Source organism: Mobula hypostoma, chromosome 8 (genome assembly GCF_963921235.1).
Source record: "Mobula hypostoma chromosome 8, sMobHyp1.1, whole genome shotgun sequence".
In the NCBI taxonomy this organism is placed as follows: domain Eukaryota; kingdom Metazoa; phylum Chordata; class Chondrichthyes; order Myliobatiformes; family Myliobatidae; genus Mobula; species Mobula hypostoma.
In genome coordinates this window covers 86,818,176-86,838,169 of record NC_086104.1, presented here as the reverse complement: position 1 = coordinate 86,838,169, position 19,994 = coordinate 86,818,176, and the positions used below count along the sequence as shown (strand labels likewise).

Here is a 19,994-nt window from a genome sequence, read left to right as displayed (position 1 = left end):
CTGTATTGAAAGCAGTGCAAAGTGTGTTTTCTTGGATTAATCCTGAGATGAAATGGGACCTGCTTTGATTGGAGGAAGGAAGAAATACAAGGTGTCTTACTGAAACGAGCGAGATTCTGAAGGATTTGACAGGATCGATATAGAGAGAATGGTTCTCTAGAAGAAACTACAGTTGAGTCACATTACTTCAGAAAACAAGCTGTCCCTTGATTGAGGACGTCCAATTTATGAATACCCTTTAATATGCTGTCATAGCAGAGATTAACAACGTGGGGAGGAAGAGGAAAGACATTCTACAGCATGACTTCAGAGAACTCGGAAGAAGGCTGAAAAGCGGGACTTCCAGGGTGGTTATCTCCGGTTTGCTTCCAGTTCCCCGTGCTGGAGTGGGCAAGAACAGGGAGATAATGGATCTGAATGTGTGGCTGAGGAACTGGTGCAGGAAGCAAGGATTTACATTCTTGGACCACTGGGGGGTATGTTTCGGGGTAAGGATGAATTGTACAAAAGGGACGTGTTGCACCTTAATAAGCGGGGCACCAGCATTCTGGCAGGCAGGTTCACCTCTGCAACACGGGTGTGTTTAAACTAAGTAGGTGGGGGGGGGGGGAGAGGGGACGAACTGGAAACAGAAGGATGGAGATAAAGGGAAAGTGAGAATAAGAAAAGTTAAGAAAGACAGCAGAATCAACAGAGCAGAAAGCTCAAGAAGGGATCGTACAGTATGGCCATGTGAAATTGTCAGAAGGCGGTGGCTAGGAATGGACCCAAGTGCAAGACACAGACACTGAAGTACTAGGGACAGGACTAGGATACAGGGTGAGGGCAAGGACGTGAACAAGAAAACCAGGAACCTGGAACAGGACTGGACAAGAGAGCTAGGAGCCTGGGCTTGGACTCCGAGCCAAAGACTGGACAAGGACCCAGTACCTGAGTCTTGCCTCTGGCTCGGACCCCAGAACTAGGCAAGGACAAGGCTTGGCTAGCAGGCAGGACAAGGCTGGAGTCTTCAGGCTTGAGGCTAGAGACTTGAGGCGAGGCTTGGCAGGAGGCTGGAGTCTTCAGGCTTGAGGCTAGAGGCTAGAGACGAGGTAAGGCTTGGCAGGAGGCAGGAGGATGGAGTCTTCAGGCTTGAGGCTGGAGGCTAGAGACTTGAGGTGATGCTTGGCTGGAGGCTGGAGGCTCCTCCTGGGCAGGGCACGGTACTCCTGGGCAGGGCGCGGATCACCAACTGACAGAGGCAAGGGACAGGAAGTGACAGAACCAACCGCAGGTAACGGCAATACGGCCTGGCTTACCCGATGGAGGCAAGGGACAGGAAGGGAGCTAGATATGGAGTGGCTCCAGGACAAGACAGCAAGACAAGACAAGGCAAGGCTTCAGGCAATGCAAGGCAAGACAGAACTTCAGGCGAGGCAAGAGTTACCGGCAAGACAAGGAAGGGCTTCAGGCGTTGCAAGGCGAAACGAGAACTTCAAGCGAGGCTAGAATTACCGGCAAGGCTTCAGGTAAGGAACCAGAAGGCAGAGGAAGGGATACAAGGAGTAAGGACAAGAACAATCCAGCAGCCACAGCCTGGTCTCTGAAGGTATTTATGCAGCCAGCCCCAACGAGCATCAGCTGCCTCAGTTAGAGCTCAACAAGAACAGAAACAGGGTAGACAGGAAAACCTGGAGCAAGGGTCGATGGACCAGACAGTTAACCAGAATACGGATTTCACGGACCGGACCATGACAGGAATAGGAATTGATATGGGAGGTGAGGGGAGTAATGAATTAAAAGTATTGTATATGAATGCACGGAGTATAAGAAATAAAGTGGATGAGCTTGAGGCACAGTTGGAAATTGGTAAGTATGATGTTGTGGGAATAACAGAGACATGGCTTCAAGTGGACAGGGCCTGGGAAATGAATATTCAAGGGTATACGTCCCATCGAAAGGACAGACTGATGGGCAGAGGGGGTGGGGTGGCTCTGTTGGTGAGGAATGATATTCAGTCCCTTGCGAGGGGGGACATAGAATCAGGAGATGTAGAGTCAATATGGATAGAACTGAGAAATTCTAAGGGTAGAAAGACCCTAATGGGAGTTATCTACAGGCCCCCAAACAGTAGTCTGGATGTAGGGTGTAAGTTGAATCAAGAGTTAAAGTTGGCATGTCGCAAAGGTAATGCTACAGTTGTTATGGGGGACTTCAACATGCAGGTAGACAGGAGGAATCAGGTTGGTACTGGACCCCAAGAAAGGGAGTTTGTGGAGTCCCTCCGAGATGGATTCTTAGAACAGCTTGTACTGGAGCCTACCAGAGAGAACGCAACTCTAGATTTGGTGTTGTGCAATGAACCGGATTCGATCAGGGACCTCAAGGTAAAGGAGCCATTAGGAGGTAGTGACCATAATATGATAAGTTTTAATCTACAATTTGAGAGGGAGAAGGGAAACTCGGAAGTGTCAGTACTACAGCTGAACAAAGGGAACAATGGTGCTATGAGGGAGGAGCTGACCAAAGTTCAATGGAACAATACCCTAGCAGGGATGACAGTGGAACAGCAATGGCAAGTGTTTCTGGGAATAATGCGGAAGGTGCAGGATCAGTTCATTCCAAAGAGGAAGAAAGATCCTAAGGGGAGTAAGGGGAGGCCGTGGCTGACAAGGGAAGTAATGGACAGTATAAAAATAAAAGAGAAAAAGTATAACATAGTAGAGACGAGTGGGAAGCCAGAGGACTGGGAAACTTTTAAAGAGCAACAGAAGGTAACTAAAAAGGCAATACGCGGAGAAAAAACGAGGTATGAAGGTAAACTAGCTAAGAATATAAAGGAGGATAGTAAAAGTTTCTTAAGGTATGTGAAGAGGAAAAAAATAGTTAAGACCAAAATTGGGCCCCTGATGACAGAAGCAGGTGAATTTATTATGGGGAACAAGGAAATGGCAGACGAGTTGAACAGGTACTTTGGATCTGTCTTCACTAGGGAAGACACAAACAATCTCCCAGATATAATAGTGGCCAAAGGACCTAGGGTAATGGATGAACTGAAGGAAATTTATATTAGGCAGGAAGTGGTGTTGGATAGGCTGTTGGGACTGAAGGCTGATAAGTCCCCAGAACCTGATGGTCTGCATCCCAGGGTACTTAAGGAGGTGGCTTTAGAAATCGCGGATGCATTGGTAATCATTTTCCAATGTTCCATAGATTCAGGATCAGTTCCTGTGGATTGGAGGGTGGCTAATGTTGTCCCTCTCTTCAAGAAGGGAGGAAGAGAGAAAACAGGGAATTATAGACAGGTTAGCCTGACGTCGGTGGTGGGAAAGATGCTGGAGTCAATTATAAAAGATGAAATTACGACACACCTGGATAGCAGTAACAGGATCGGTCCAACTCAGCATGGATTTACGAAGGGGAAATCGTGCTTGACTAATCTTCTGGAATTTTTTGAGGGTGTAACTATGAAAATGGACAAGGGAGAGCCAGTGGATATAGTGTACCTGGACTTTCAGAAAGCCTTTGATAAAGTCTCACATAGGAGACTAGTGGGCAAAATTAGGGCACATGGTATTGGGGGAAGAGTACTGACATGGATTGAAAATTGGCTGGCTGACAGAAAACAAAGAGTAGCGATTAATGGGTCCCTTTTGGAATAGCAGGCGGTGACCAGTGGGGTACCGCAGGGTTCAGTGCTGGGGTCGCAGCTGTTTACAATATATATTAATGATTTAGATGAGGGAATTAAAAGTAACATTAGCAAATTTGCCGATGACACAAAGCTGGGTGGCAGTGTGAAATGTGAGGAGGATGTTATGAGAATGCAGGGTGACTTGGACAGGCTGGGTGGGTGGGCAGATGCAGTTTAATGTGGATAAATGTGAGGTTATCCACTTTGGTGGTAAGAACAGGAAGGCAGATTATTATCTAAATGGAGTCAATTTAGGAGAAAGGGAAGTACAACGAGATCTAGGTGTTCTTGTACATCAGTCACTGAAAGCAAACATGCAACTACAGCAGGCTGTGAAGTAAGCTAATGGCATAACAAGGGGAATTGAGTATAGGAGCAAAGAGGTCCTTCTGCAGCTGTACAGGGTCCTGGTGAGACCACACCTGGAGTACTGTGTGCAGTTTTGGTCTCCAAATTTGAGGAAGGACATCTTGCTATTGAGGGAGTGCAACGTAGGTTCACAAGGTTAATTCCCGGGATGGCAGGACTGTCATATGTTGAAAAAATGGAGCAACTGGGCTTGTATACACTGGAATTTGGACGGATGAGAGGGGATCTGATTGAAACATATAAGATTATTAAGGGATTGGACACGCTGGAGGCAGGAGGCATGTTCCCACTGATGGGTGAGTCCAGAACCAGAGGCCACAGTTTAAGAATAAGGGTTAGGTCATTTAGAACAGAGTTCAGGAAAAACTTTTTCACCCAGAGAGTGGTGGATCTGTGGAATGCTCTGCCCCAGAAGGCAGTGGAGGCCAAGTCTCTGGATGTTTTCAAGAAAGAGATGGATAGAGCTCTTAAAGATAGCGGAATCAAAGGTTATGGGGATAAGGCAGGAACTGGATACTGATTGTGGATGATCAGCCATGATCACAGTGAATGGCGGTGCTGGCTCGAAGGGCCGAATGACCTACTCCTGCACCTATTGTCTATTAAACTCAAAAGTCTAATGGACACAAGAATTTCAGAACTTGGGTCCCCTCGTTCTGAATCGTTCTTACGTATTATTCTTATGTAAATTCGTTGCCATTCATTCCAAGATAGGGGTGGTGACCAGGCGGAGTGATTTTTGTTTGTTCACGGACAAATTCGTGGACGTTAGTAAAATACGAACCCGTCTGTTCCCTGGAATAGCCTATATTTTGCAGTTTTCGCGAACGAGCAAGAATTTATCTCTCAGAGATGGGTATTCTTTACCTTGGGAACTTATGGAGGTACAGTAATCATTGAATATGTTCAAGGCAGAAACCTGCAGTATTTGAACCTTGTGTGAGTGGGCATGGGCGGAGCAGACGTGGGTAGGGTCACTATCCCACAGGATGGTTCAAGGGGCTCCAGGCGTCGGCAGACCGACCTCTATTCCCCTTTCCTCGTGTCACCTGCGGGGAAAGAGCCCCCCGCCTGCACTTCGGCGGCGATGTCATCCAACCACTAGATGGAGGCAGCTCGTAAGCAACGTCGCTCGCGCTCGGCCGGTGACGTCATTCCCGTCGGGCACGCCAGCGCGCGACACGGCGCGGGCATCAGGACGGCGGGCGACGTAACACGCTTCGGCCTCTCCCCGCCCCCACCGCCCGCCTCACGCCGTCGTGTTTTACGCCAGTTCCGGTGGCACTTTGCCGTTCGGTGGGAGCGTTGTGGCCGGTTGAGTGTCAGCTTGTAAAATGACGACGCTGCGTGCGTTTTGTTGTGATGACCTTTTTCGGTTCAACAACATGTGAGTAAAGTGTGGCGCGAAGCCGTCTTGCGGAGTGGAGGCACCACGTGAATGCCTCCTCGTGCTCTGTGGCCGAGACGGGGTTAAAACAGCGATGATCCGGGTAAACCTTATCTGATGCTCATGTGCATCATATCAGCTGCTGCAAGTAGTTCTCCCCCCACTATATTGTACCTGTGGATACGTGTGCTTGTATGTATAATAAACTCGACTTTGACCTGTGTGCCCTGGTTAACGGGAAGTGTATGTTCAACGTTGTTCATGAGTTTGAATCTCTTCCAGTTTTACTGTCTCTACTCGGAGAACAATCCTACCTTCTCCAGTTATCCCACCTAACGATCAGCATCTGTGAAGGGAAGTGAACGGGCACTGCTTTGGGTCGAGACCCTTCCCGACTGCCAATCCAGGTGAAGGATCTCGACCTGAAACGTCAACTTCATTTCTTTCCATAGGTGCCATCTCTGTTCCTCCGATGCTTTTGTGTTGCTCTAGACGTCCAGCATCTGCGCACTTTTGTGCTTCTAAATAGCTTGTTTTCTAGATTTAGAACCTGAGTTAGTGGTTGGAAGTGGTGTGAGTAGGGGCAGCGTGAATCTTGCATCCAAACAGGGGAAATGGTGGATTTCAAGGGAGCTGGGCAACAGAATAAAAATGCAGTTAGGATAGGTTGAGAAAGTATGCTTCACTCACTTCGTATGTCACTTACTAAATGTAGAAAAATAAAGGAAACGGTACACATATAAACTTGGAATATAAAATAGGCTACTCAGCCCTTAAGACTTGCTCTGCCATTAAGATGATGGATGATCAGCTACAACCTTGACTCGACTCTGCATACCCATCTACATGCAGTAACACGTCCATTTCCCTTCCTTAACTCTTTTTACCTACTTCTCTTTTAAAAAAATACATTTGCTGTCTTCTGGAGAAGAAAAAAAGTCCAAGCACCCACAAAATGGTGACACCCTATTTTAAAACGGTTACCACTAGGTCTAGATCCTCTAACATCTGCCGTGTCAAGATTATCCAGGATCACTGTTCCCTCTAAGATGCGCAGGTACACGGCAGTGCAGTAACTGAAATGCTCCCTTGCACATGGCCTTTGTTGCCATGCAGCTGGGATTTTCCTTTGTATAATGTTATTATAAAGTGCTGTGGCGGTGGTGTAAAAACTTCCTGCTCAGAGCAATGGTCAGTCCATGCAGCTGTAAAAAAATATAGAGAATTTTGTCTAGGATCTTGTACAATTCCATGAAGTTCATACATTCTTCTAATTCCAGTAGACACAAGCCTACTGCACCTGTCCATTCTAAATATTTATGTTGTAAGCTCTCTCTGCTCTACTTGCAATATCCTAACCTCTTTCCTTAACTAAGACCATTAGACAGTAACACACATGAAAGTTGCTGGTGAACGCAGCAGGCCAGGCAGCATCTCTAGGAAGAGGTACAGTCGACGTTTCGGGCCAATGTCCTGACGAAGGGTCTCGGCCCGAAACACCCACTGTACCTCTTCCTAGAGATGCTCCCTAGCCTGCTGCGTTCACTAGCAACTTTCATGTGTGTTACTTGAATTTCCATCATCTGCAGAATTCCTCGTGTTTACACCATTAGACAGTACTTTGTATGTCACCACTGTGATGCCCCATAGAACTCATGCTGCAAATTATTAAGTACAAACAGTAAATGCTAGAAATAATCAGTAGGGGGACTAAAATCCTTTAAGGTAGGTTTGCTAGAGCTGTTGGGGAGGGTTTGTACTAGGTAGGCAAGGGGAGGGGAGCCAGAATGATAGGGCATATGATGGACCAGTAAATACAGTCGATTAGATGGGTTGAAATGTATTTTCAATACCTTAATGTGAGAAGTATTAGGTAAAAAGGGTGATGAATCCGGAGCATGGAATTGTGATGTTGTGCCCTTTACAGAGACTTTGCTGTCACAAGGGCAGGAATGGCTGCTGGATAGTCCAAGTTTTAAATGTTTCAGAAGAGACAGGGAGAGAGGTAAAAGAGGTGGGGGAGTGGGATTGCAAATCAAGGATAGTATTACAGCTGCCGAAAGGTTGAATGTCATGGAGGGATCATGTATTGAGTGAGTCTGGGTAGACATCAGAAACAGGAAGGGAGCATTTTATAGATAGCTCCCCCCAACAGCCACTGGAACACAGAAGAGCAAATTTTGGTAAGGTGAGAAAAATAACAGGTTGACCTAACTTCCCTCATATTGATTAGTGCAAAAGGTTTAGCTGGGTTGGAATTTAAGTATGTTCAGGAAGGATTCCTGACAATTTGTGGACAGGCTGACTAGTGGAGAGGCCATACTGGATCTGTGCTAGGCAACAGACCTGGTTAGGTGACAGATTCAGAGCATTTTGGAGACAGTCCCTGATATCTGCCATAGCCTTTGATGGGGATAGGAGCAGCCGGTATGGGGAAAATATTTAATTGGAGAGGACTAATTATGATGCAGTTGGGCAGGAGCTTAGGAGTGTAAATTAGGAACAAATGTTCTCAGGGAAATGTATAATGGAAATGTGGAAGTTGTTGAAGGAGCACTTGCAAGGGGTTCTGGTGGTTTGCCCCATTAAGGCAGGGAAAGTACGGTCGGGTGAAGAGAAGAGGTCAACAAGAGAACTGGCACATTTAGTCAATAAGGAAAAGGAAGCGTACTTAAGATTTAGGAATTCAGAACAGGACTATTGAGAATTATAAGGTAGCGTGGAAGGAGAGTTAGAAGGAGACAGGAGGAGGCCTTTATGGGTAGAATGTAACCACAGCAATAAATCTACTAAAGTGATAAAATTATATGCTGTAGATACTACATGTGCCTCTTGTTTGCATTAAGAATAAGCATTATTTTCCAGTTCATGATAAGAAGATAGAAGATGATTTGATGCCCATTGCTTTTATTGCATAATTGGTGACTATTGGGATATGATTCTGTCTATAAAATGACTTTAGATGATGGGTACTGCTTACACAGCTTCCCATTGATATCTGATTCCACAAATAAACAATTTGCAACTTTTTAAAGTTATAATGTGATTGAATTCGTTTCAAGTTTTTGTATTTGTGTTTTAACAAGATGAACCCAATGACACCAAAAGCATCTGTGAAAGCAGTTGGCGGAGTTATTTGTTGCAAAAGTAAATGTCTTGCTTCTGACCATGCCACTGTATAGAATGTTCAACCAGGTCCATGTTCTGATCTGGAAAGGCTTGAAGTCTGAGAACAGATGACAGGAGATACTAATAAGTCTGCTGGCTTCTTGTACTACTTTATTATTTTGATTCAGGGAAGCTAAAGCATTTGTAAATCCCACGTGAAAATTACATGTAAATAGCTTCCAGTGAGATTTACAGGAAAATGTTGTTTCCTGCTAGGCATTGCTGTCTGCCGCACCTCCAACAGTGCACACCATTCATTGATGTTTTGCTCCCTAAAGCCTGATTTATACTTCTGCGTTAACTCGACGCCGTAACCTATGCAAGTGACTTTTGCACGTTGTGAACATTTATATTTGTGCATTGGTGTGTCTGCGTCGCTCTGCAATTCGCGCACGTCACGCATGCGCACACACCTGCCCGTGCAAGGCTTCATGGTCATGGTAGTCTTTCTCGGGATAAACAAGAAGCGAGCGTCTTTTTTCGTAAGAGTGAAATGTGTCCTCCATAATTTTGGAGGTCTGTTAACCTTTATGGAAAGCATTGCAGCCAGAGTTCCTTCCCCGCCCTTCAGTCGCCCGATGGGAAGCTATTGCAGCGTAGGATGAAATGTGATGCTACCAAGCGGATCAATCACAGTTACATTTTGGGAGAGGTGCGCGTCGCAGCAACGCAGGCTCTGGCGTAGGAATCTGTGTCAGCTTTGCGTAGGGTTTGCGGCGACGCAGCACTTACGGCGTTGAGTTAATGCAGAAGTATAAATCAGGCTTTAGTCTTGATATCCATCTCCTGGTGGCGGAGCAGTAGCAGAGATGTCTCTCTGCCACCCCCTGCAGTTTCCAATGAGGTTAGTCGGTATCCCAATTTCTGTCCCTCCTCTTCAGCCACAGCCAAAAGCTGCCCTTTTCTCCCTCTTCAGTCAACTGATGGCCCTCCTGAGCCTCGCTCCGGTCACTGCCATCATGGAGCAACACACACAAAATGCTGGTGGAACGCAGCAGGCCAAACAGCATCCATAGGAAGAAGCACAGTCAACATTTCAGGCCGAGACCCTTCGTCAGGACTAACTGAAAGAAGCGATAGATAAAGATTTGAGAGGGGGAGGGGGAAATCGGAAATGATAGGAGAAGACAAGAGGGGGAGGGATAGAGCAAAGAGCTGGAAAGGTGATTGGCAAAAAGGATACAGAGTTGGAGAAGGGAAAGGATCATGGGACGGGAGGCCTAGGGAGAAAGAAAGGGGGAGGGGAGCCCAGAGGAAGATGGAGAGAAGGCAAGGAGTTATTGTGAGAGGGACAGAGAGAGAAGAAAGGGGGAAAATAAAAAATAATAAATAAATAAGGGATGGAGTAAGAACGGGAGGAGGGGCATCATGGAGTAACCTTGTCATTGGTGTGCCAATGAAGTCCTGGCATCCTACTCTTTATTTGTTTACCGTATTTAGGGGATTTTAGTTGCTAATAAGTTTTTACAATATTTGTGTGTCAGTGATACACATGGCCCAAACAGCAGGATTTTTGTTGCTTTCTTTGTGGAAAACTATATTTTAATATAACACTGCACTAATTACAACAGCAGATTGTGACTATTTTGTAATTTGTTTTTGTTTTATTTTGCAGAAATTTGGATCCACTTACAGAAACTGTATCCTTATTAACAGTTAAATAATGCATTGAATTCTTGAGAAGAAACTGGTTAATGTTCACCAGGCAGCACATCCATATTTTTCTTAAAAAGTAAGACATAATTCAGATTAGAAATGTGCCTGAGCAAAGCTGTCATTTAAACTTCTACTTGATAACACCAACACAAATTAAATTAGTGGCCTTGAGTACTTTGTTTTTATTAATTCTATATTAATTTATCTTTAGTTGATGTTGAAATCAGTAAAAGTAGTGCTATTTGAAAAATTATAGAATTGTGTTAAATTGTTCCTCTTGCTATTTGTTTTCCATAGCAGTATGTTCTCACCTCAAAATACCAGGTAAGAAACAGAAGCAGCAGTGGTCCATGAAGCCCCTTGTGTCAGCTCTGCACTTCACATAGCTCTTGGTTCTCTTGATGTCTAAAAATCTATAGCTCACCATTTTCAATAATGCTTTCATTCAAATTTATTTCAACCGGTACTAATTTCATTGAGCTACTGTCACCTAGATTTTTAGCCCTCTGCTGTTTCCAATTGGCTTTCTTTTGTCTTACATGAAGCAGTATTAAATATTTTTATCTATTTCTGTACTCTTCAATAGAATTTCTCTTGTCTCAGAGAGGAGCCCACATTAACTTTAATAACTTTTTCTTTTATATAATATAGTCCATTTTGATGTTTCTTGCTTGTCTCCTCTCAACTTCTAGTACCTTTGGCACATCAGTGGTTGAGTCATTGTTAGCATTTGGATAGACAGGGACTTTAATTAGAGAGAGTCAACATGGCTTTGTGCGTGGTAGGTCATGTTTGACCAATCTATTGGAGTTTTTCGAGGAGGTTACCAGGAAAGTGGATGAAGGGAAGGCAGTGGATATTGTCTACATGGACTTCAGTAAGGCCTTTGACAAGGTCCTGCATGGGAGGTTAGTTAGGAAAATTCAGTCGCTAGGTATACATGGAGAGGTGGTAAATTGGATTAGACATTGGCTCTATGGAAGAAGCCAAAGAGTGGTGGAAGAGAATTGCTTCTCCGAGTGGAGGCCTGTGACTAGTGGTGTGCCACAGAGATCAGTGCTGGGTCCATTGTTATTTGTCATCTATATCAATGATCTGGATGATAATGTGGTAAATTAGATCAGCAAATTTGCTGATGATACAAAGATTGGAGGTGTAGTAGACAGTGAGGAAGGTTTTCAGAACCTGCAGAGGGACTTGGACCAGCTGGAAAAATGGGCTGAAAAATGTCAGATGGAGTTTAATACAGACAAGTGTGAGGTATTGCATGTTGGAAGGACAAACCAAGGTAGAATATGCAGGGTTAATGGTAAGACACTGAGGAGTGCAGTGGAACAGAAGGATCTGGGAATACAGATACAAAATTCCCTAAAAGTGGCGTCACAGGTAGATAGGGTCATAAAGAGAGCTTTTGGTGCATTGGCTTTTATTAATCAAAGTATTGAGTATAAGAGCTGGAATGTTATGATGAGGTTGTATAAGGCATTGGTGAGGCCGTATCTGGAGTATTGTGTTCAGTTTTGGTCACCAAATTACAGGAAGGATATAAATAAGGTTGAAAGAGTGCAGAGAAGGTTTACAAGGATGTTGCCGGGACTTGAGAAACTCAGTTACAGAGAAAGGTTGAATAGGTTAGGACTTTATTCCCTGGAGCATAGAAGAATGAGGGGAGATTTGATAGAGGTATATAAAATTATGATGGGTATAGATAGAGTGAATGCAAGCAGGCTTTTTCCACTGAGGCAAGGGGAGAAAAAAACCAGAGGACATGGGTTAAGGGTGAGGGGGGAAAGTTTAAAGGGAACATTCGGGGGGGCTTCTTCACACAGAGAGTGGTGGGAGTATGGAATGAGCTGCCAGATGAGGTGGTAAATGCGGGTTCTTTTTTAACATTTAAGAATAAATTGGACAGATACGTGGATGGGAGGTGTATGGAGGGATATGGTCCGTGTGCTGGTCAGTGGGACTAGGCAGAAAATGGTTTGGCACAGCCAAGAAGGGCCAAAAGGCCAGTTTCTGTGCTGTAGTTTCTATGGTTAGCTGATTTCTTAAATCTTCCTAGTCCTTGGCTTACTGCTTTTTGGCAACATTATTTGTCTAATCTTTTTGAATTATTACTTTCTAGCCATGGCCAGTTATTTTTCCTTTACCCTAAAGCAGGGGTTCCCAACTTTCTTTATGCCATGGGCCAGCAGTACAATTTAGCAACTTGTAAACCAAGTATTAATTCTTTAAAAAAATAGATATTGCTATCATGCATTTCAATATGGTTTCTTAGTCTACCACAACTAATTCATAGTTCTTTGTAGTGTGCTTCATTCTGATTTAAGAGCCTGATGCCCACCATCTGTTGGGTTGTTAAGCTTCTTTTCAAATTGTGCTCCAAAAGCAAGTTTCAATTCATTTGGGCTTATTGAGGATTTTCATGATTGTTAATAGCTAGTAGATTTTTAATTTGCAATAGGACTAAACTTGTACTCTGACTGCCTGGTTACTTTATGGAGTTGCTGTATTTTCAGTGATCATTTATTCTTTGAAGGGCTCTCAAATTTTGAATTGTGTATGAATTTACATGAAATTCAGAATCAATTTGGCTGAGCAAGGCTTCGTGAAATGAATTGGCATGAACTAGATTAAACCAATGATAATTCACTTAACTCCTTGTACATTTGGAGCCAGATTAGCAACTGATGAAAGAAATAGCTGTAGAGCTGGGAAAAACTCTTGAGCTATGGCATAACAAAAAGCCACAGTGACGTTAAGTAAATAAAATAGAAAAAAAATTGTAGATTGCACTTCATCAGCCTACATATAAATACAAGGTAGAGCTTTTTGTTACTATTAAGTTTTGTATTGGACGCTAATTTAACTTTTGCAGATTACTGACTATATTATCTTGTTATTTTTCTTAACTAATTCACAGTATGGGATCCCCTTCTATCTACAGTATTTGGCTCATTGGCCAGAGTATTTTATTGTTGCTGAAGCACCTGGAGGAGAGTTGATGGGATACAGTAAGAATCCAGCATTGTAGTTTGTTTAAACTCACCATAATCTAATTTAAAAATCAAAATATTTATTTGAGCATTACTGTTGTAACTGAGATCTGTAATATTATATTACTCCAGTTCTTGACCTACTTCATTTGTACTTCTAGGAATGTAAAAATGAATCTAGCAACCGTTTTGTCCATTACATTTCACAAGCAATTCTCCAAGAGCACACAGTCAAAGATCGCCTCTTTTTGTTTAATTGTTGGTTTTCAGAATTTTCTCTGCATTCCTTTAATTGGTCAAAACCTCTAGAACTACTTTGAATGTCAGGGAAAAATTTATTTCACCCCTCCAACACTCTTTAAGAATTGGTATTGGTTTATTATCGCATCAATTTCTCCTCCTGGTATTTTCCTTCCCCCCCCCCCCCACTTCACCCTGCTTCTGTTCACTACTGGGGCCTCTTACCTCTTCTCCTCCCTGCCAGTCACTTCACCTGATGCCCCTCCTTCTTCCTTTCCTCCTATGGTCCACTTTCATATCAGATTTCTTCTTCTCCAATCTTCTACCTTTCCCACCTACCTGGCTCCACCTATCACCTAGCTATCTTCCATCCTCCCCCCGCCCCACCTTTATTCTGGCATCTTCCCCCTTTTCGGCCCTGAAGAAGGGCCTTGGCCCGAAACGTTGACTATTTATTCATTTCTGTGGATGCTGCCTGACCTTCAGTATTTTGTGTGTGTGTTGCTCTGGATTTCCAAAATCTAGAGAATCTCTTGTGTTTATCATTGACATACGTACAAAGATATAGTGAAAAGTTTGCTTGCTTGCTATTTATGCAGATCAAATTATTACATTGTGCATTGAGCTAGCATAAGGTAAAACAATAATGTAGAATAAAGTGTGAGCTGCTGGTATGTGCTTTCAGGCTTTTGTATCCTCTTTTATGGGAGAGGGGAGTAGAGAGAATGTGTCGAGTGGGTGGGGCCTTTATGCTGGCTATTTCACTGACACAATGAGAAGTATAGACAGTTCATAGAGGGGAAGCTGGCTCCTTTGTCGTGCTGGGCTGCTTCCACAACTGCACTTTCTTGCGGTTATGTGTTGATCAGTTGCCATTCCAATCTGTTATGCATCCAGAAAGAATACTTCCAATGGTTAAAAATTATTAAGAGTCGACAGGAACATGCCGAATCTTAGTTTCCTGAGGAAGTAGAGGCATTGGTGAACTTTATTGGCTGTGACATCAACATGCTAGGACCAGAGCAGGTAATTGGTGATGTTCATACCTAGGAACTTGAAATTCTCAACCTCAACACAGTTGATGTAGACAGGTGTGTTTGCACTGGCTCTGTTTCTGAAGTCAATTACTTTTTTTAAAAATTGACACTGAGAGTAAGGTTGTTGTCATGACACTATGTCACTAAGCCCTCTTACCTCCTTCCTGTACTCCAAATCATTACTTGAGATGTGGCCTGCTGCAGTGGTATCATCTGCAAACTTGTAGATGGAGTTAGAGCAAAATCTGGCCACCCAGCCACAAGTGTACAGTGAGTAGAGTAGTGGCTGAGGATGCAACCTTCTGGAGTACCAGCATTTAGAATAATCATGGCGGAGATGTTGCTGCCTATCCTTATTGATTGCAGTCTGTTGGTCAGGCAGTCAAGGATCCAGTTGCATAACTCCCAGGGTCCAGAGTTTGGTTGGAATAATTGTACTGCAGGCAGAACTGTAATCAATAAGCAATAATTGGACATAGTTCTCTACTGTTCAGATGCTCTAGAGATGGTGTCTGCCGTAAACCTCCTTTGGAGGTAGGTAAATTGCAGTGGGTCAAGGTTGTCTGGAAACCTGGAGTTAATGTTTTCTATGACTGGCCTCTTGAATGCTTCATGATGGTAGACAGTAGTCACTTGGCAGTAGTCATAAAGACATGTTATCTTGTTTTTCTTGGATACAAGGATGATAGTGGCAGGAGAGAACCATAGCCTAAAACAGGGAGAGGTTAATATCTGCAAATACTCCTGCCAGCTAATCTGCACCAAAATCTAAGGACATGTCCAGGGACACCATCTAGGCTCAATGCTTCCCATGGGCTCACCTTCCAGAAGACTGATCTTACATCCTGTAGATTTAGGTGTACTAGAAACTGTCAGGGTGGGTGGTGATATATCTGTTCCCTTCTGTGATACTGTCTGACTTCATTTTATAACTTGCTATGTAAGACTTGATAGCTGGACTGAAATTCCATTTCGGACTGATACTGTTTCTTAGCATCTCTGATGGCTTTATGAAGGTCGTATCTTGATTTCTTATAAAGGTCAGGGTCACCTGATTCAAATACTGCAGACCTAGATTTGAGAAGAGAATGGGTCTTCATGATTTGGAAGCACTTGGATTCTCCTTTTTGATACACAGTTCCTCAACACACTTGCTGAGAATGTCTGAGATAATAGTGGCATATTCATCTAGGCTGGCTGCTGAATGTTAGATTATGGACCAGTTTATCAACTCAAAAGCAGTCACATAGAATCTTACCTGTTCCCACAGGCAAGCACTGTGATGTTCTGTATTCTTCAGTTTCTGTTTGATTGTATTGAAATTTTTGTTACATTTCTGAATTGTGTGTAAACACACATTCCCAATTTTAAAAGCATATAGATTGGGTTCTGGTTAATTGGACCATCGGTTAATTGGGGTGGCCAAAAAAGAACGAACTCCAATTGAGAAAATAACTGGGATTCCCTTTGTTTATTCGGGACATTATGCCACTTAATTGGGGCAGGAGAGTTTGCCAAACAGTTTCTCACTTGCGTCAGATGTGTGCACTTGTGTGGCTATTAGAACTACACCATGCTTAGAGCGAACAGTATTTAAATAGTGTCACTTACTGATTGTTTCTTATTTTAAGTAATGGGGAAAGCTGAAGGATCAGTGGCAAGAGAGGAATGGCATGGACATGTAACAGCATTATCTGTGGCTCCAGAATTTAGACGTTTAGGACTAGCAGCTAAACTGATGGAACTGCTGGAGGAGATATCTGAAAGGTTAGTTTGTATGTTTTAGCTACTACATATAGTATCTGGTTAACATACATTTCATCAGTGATAGATGAACATTGTGCTTCTTTTCTATAGAAAAGGTGGATTCTTTGTGGATCTATTTGTACGAGTATCCAATCAAGTGGCTGTGAACATGTACAAGCAGCTTGGCTACAGTGTCTACAGAACTGTGATAGAATACTATTCAGCTAGCAATGGAGAACCTGATGAAAATGCCTATGGTATGATTATAAATTTATATAAACCTTTTATAATAATTTGTAATTTTGGTACATATTTATGGGTTGTTGATTACTTTGAGATCCTATGCTATGAATTTACAGGTAGTTATAATTACTGATTCAATGAAAGGTAATTTGTAAGTGAATACTCCACTTTGGATGAATTGTGTTAACCAACTTTTTAGATGTTTGCATTTTTAACCACGCATTTTTGATCTCTCCAACAGATATGAGAAAAGCCTTATCAAGAGATAAAGAGAAGAAATCAATAATACCTCTTCCTCATCCAGTTAGGCCTGAAGACATTGAATAGCTTTAAGCTGTGGTTCTTGGGCAATGTACAATTTTATGAGCACTGAAAAGAGAATTAGGGAATTTGAGGTTTTTTTTTGGATAGTAAGTCTGCTTGTGTTTCAGTAGTGCATGAGTATGAAGTTATCTTGATAATTTTAAGACCATAAGATATAGGAGCAAATTAGGGCATTTGGCCCATTGAGTCTGCTCCGCCATTTCATCATGGCCTATCCATTTTTTTTGAGTCCTAGCATTCTGCATTTACCTTTGTAGGCCCCAAGAGCCACAGCTTTATCAAGAAATGTTTGTTAATATGGCCCTTGCAGCCAACAGCCTTGGAGATACACTTGTATGTATGCAGATTTCTTGTATATACTTAATAAAGATTTGTGAGAGATTTAATTTCTTGTGTAATAGACGGAATATAGTTGGTATCCAAAAGTGCAGCAAAAACTCAATGTTGTCAGCTCTTTAGGTGCTGGAATGTTTGTTTAATTTCATAGCTGTTCAGGCTTCCTGATGAGGATCATTTGTACCTGGAGGCTGAGACAAAGGTTTTAAATTTTTTTTAATACACTGGAAATGTATGCATGTTAATAACTGGGTGTTTATACAAGGAAGAAATAATACCTAATAGATTTTAAATTTAATCTTTCACTATTGATGAGAAAGCAGCAGGCAGTATAATAGGAGACATTTTTGATGCTCTAGCTATAAACAGACTGCAGGGGGAAAATTGTTTTAAATCAGTTTTTTCATAGACTTCATGATTTTTAAAATACTTTAAGTACTGTCAAGGTTCAGACCTAGTTAATACCTGTATGTGCAATTTACTGTAAATATCAATACATTTTTGTTCTTGTATAATTTTGTTTTAATTACTATATCAGACGGTAGATACTTTTAAAATGCATCTGTAAACATGACTCCAAATCAGATTAACAACCTAAATATGGCTTTTGCTGCCTAAAACCTGAGACAATGAAAATTGTACACAAAATTAGGAATGATCTAAGGTCAATGTGTATACTGCTACTTTGGTATTATTGACTTATTTTAACAATACTGTACAACAAATGGATCATGGGTAAAATAAATTAAAACTAATCACCTACTCTTTTGCTGTTCTGGGCCTAGCAGTTGGTGGTTGCCATGTTAGAACAGTATTAGCCTGTTTATACATTCCCATGCACTGCTGGAAACCCTTTCAATAACTTTGCTTTGAGTGGAAGCAAAATGAATCAAATCAGTGTAATGATTGTAAGAACAGAAAGATGTCAGTCCCAGAATCTGCATTTTTAAAGAAACAATTTTATGTACAATTCACAGCACTGTCCCAATATCAGCATGAAAATATCAAAATGACACACTATATCTGCCTCAACCACCTCCCTTGCTGACTTTGGGATATGATACATTTTAAAAAATGGTATATAAAATGATTAAAGCCATAAATCAAAAATAATGATTGCCTCACAGATTTGTTGTATGAAGTTTCATTTCATGTGGATAAGGCACCTGTGTTATGGATATGTAACTATATACGTCCCTAAAGCAGGACTACACAATATAATGGCTAACCAATTATCGATGACAGATGACATAGTATCCAATACAAATCATTAACAAGTTACAAATACTAGGCACTGTAACCAGCTTAGATCCAAATGGCAACTGCTTCAACTATCAAACTGTTGACAAGATGCTACCTTAAAATATTTGACATTAAGTGGGCTGAATAATTTCCATTCAGTATCCACACGGGAGCACGAACTTTCCAGTATCCAGCTATTTCAAAACACTGAGCTAATATCAAAATACAAATCCTACAAATGCCAGTTTTATGAAGAGATTATAATCAGAACAGACAATAATTTAATTTCAATTAGGACACTACATCATAGGATGCAAATATTTATGCTTTAACCAATACTGATTGTGAACTTTGTATTCATTCTTCATTTAATTGTTCTTAAAATTGAGCATTTTTAATCACATGATATTACATTTTTCATGCTAATTCCTACTAGAACAGCATTTCCTAGTAACCAGGCTGTATTTGCCTACCCTAGGTTATAAGGAATTTACTGGATTGTACTACCTGTAAACACAAAATTTTACGACAATATTACAAAAGGGTCACTTTTTTCCTTTAAAATGTTGTATTGATTGTACCATCTGATTTGGCTGCCCATTCTTTACTCCAAGCTTGTTATGTTAGATACATTGCCCATGTATTCCATAGTATCAGCTTGTTGCTTCTACCACCAATCGCATTAGCTATATTAAACCACAAGTTATTTATTGCCAATACGCCTGACTCACCTAACAAGCTTATTTGGAACACTGTAAAAAGTATTTAAAGAACCAGTGGTTCAGAAATTAAGATAAGTTGCACTGTTTGGGTTCAGTGGCAAGAATCTAAAAATCTTTGTGGAGTAGTTTGTGATTGTAATTATAGCAAAATTTGAATCTCAAAGTTTGACCAGGCAATCCTTTAGAGCTATTTCCAGAAAACTGATGATTTCACTCCATAGATGCTGCTTGACCTGCTGACTTCCTCCAGCATCCACCTTGTACTCCCCTCCCCTACCCTTTACCTTTTTATTCTGCCTTCTTCCTTTACAGACCCAATGAAGGGTCTCAGCCCTAAACATCAGCTGTTTATTTCCCTACATTGAAATCCACACAAAATGCTGAGGAACTCAACAGGTCAGGCAGCTTCAGAGAAATAAGAGCAAGGAAAATGGTAAATAAGATTAGAAAGACAGGCCTCAATTGTACTTGCACCTCAGCCACAAAGCACATCAGGAGCTGAGCACTATGATGTGCAGTCATGAACCAGTGCACCCTGATGCTTTCCCTATTATTTGGGAGGTGGGGGGGGGGGGAATTTCAACCAGGCCAGCTTGAAGACATCGGTACAACAACCACCACATCACCTTTGAAACCAGTGGAGCCAACACACTTGACCACTGTTATACCACCTTGAAAAACTTACCATGCAAAACACTTACCATGCCATCCCATGCCTGCACTTCGGAAAGCTGGATCACCTAGCTGTACTTCTACTCCCAGCATACGGCAGAGACTAAAGACCTCAGCACCAGCGATGAGAACCCAGAAGGGATGGTCAAGAGAGGTGGAGGAGTACTTACAGGACTGTTTTCA

At 42.2% G+C, this 19,994-nt stretch overlaps 1 protein-coding gene across 1 annotated transcript; it reads left to right on the top strand.

The window, feature by feature from the left end:
• The first annotated feature begins 5,261 nt into the window (after positions 1 to 5,261).
• On the top strand, positions 5,262 to 18,212 carry naa20 (N-alpha-acetyltransferase 20, NatB catalytic subunit). Its single transcript, XM_063056251.1, has 6 exons — positions 5,262 to 5,429; positions 10,213 to 10,237; positions 13,177 to 13,267; positions 16,158 to 16,293; positions 16,384 to 16,529; positions 16,757 to 18,212. The coding sequence occupies exons 1-6, from the start codon at positions 5,377 to 5,379 to the stop codon at positions 16,840 to 16,842; spliced, it is 537 nt and encodes a 178-aa protein (XP_062912321.1). The 5' UTR covers positions 5,262 to 5,376; the 3' UTR covers positions 16,843 to 18,212.
• The last annotated feature ends 1,782 nt before the right edge of the window (positions 18,213 to 19,994 follow it).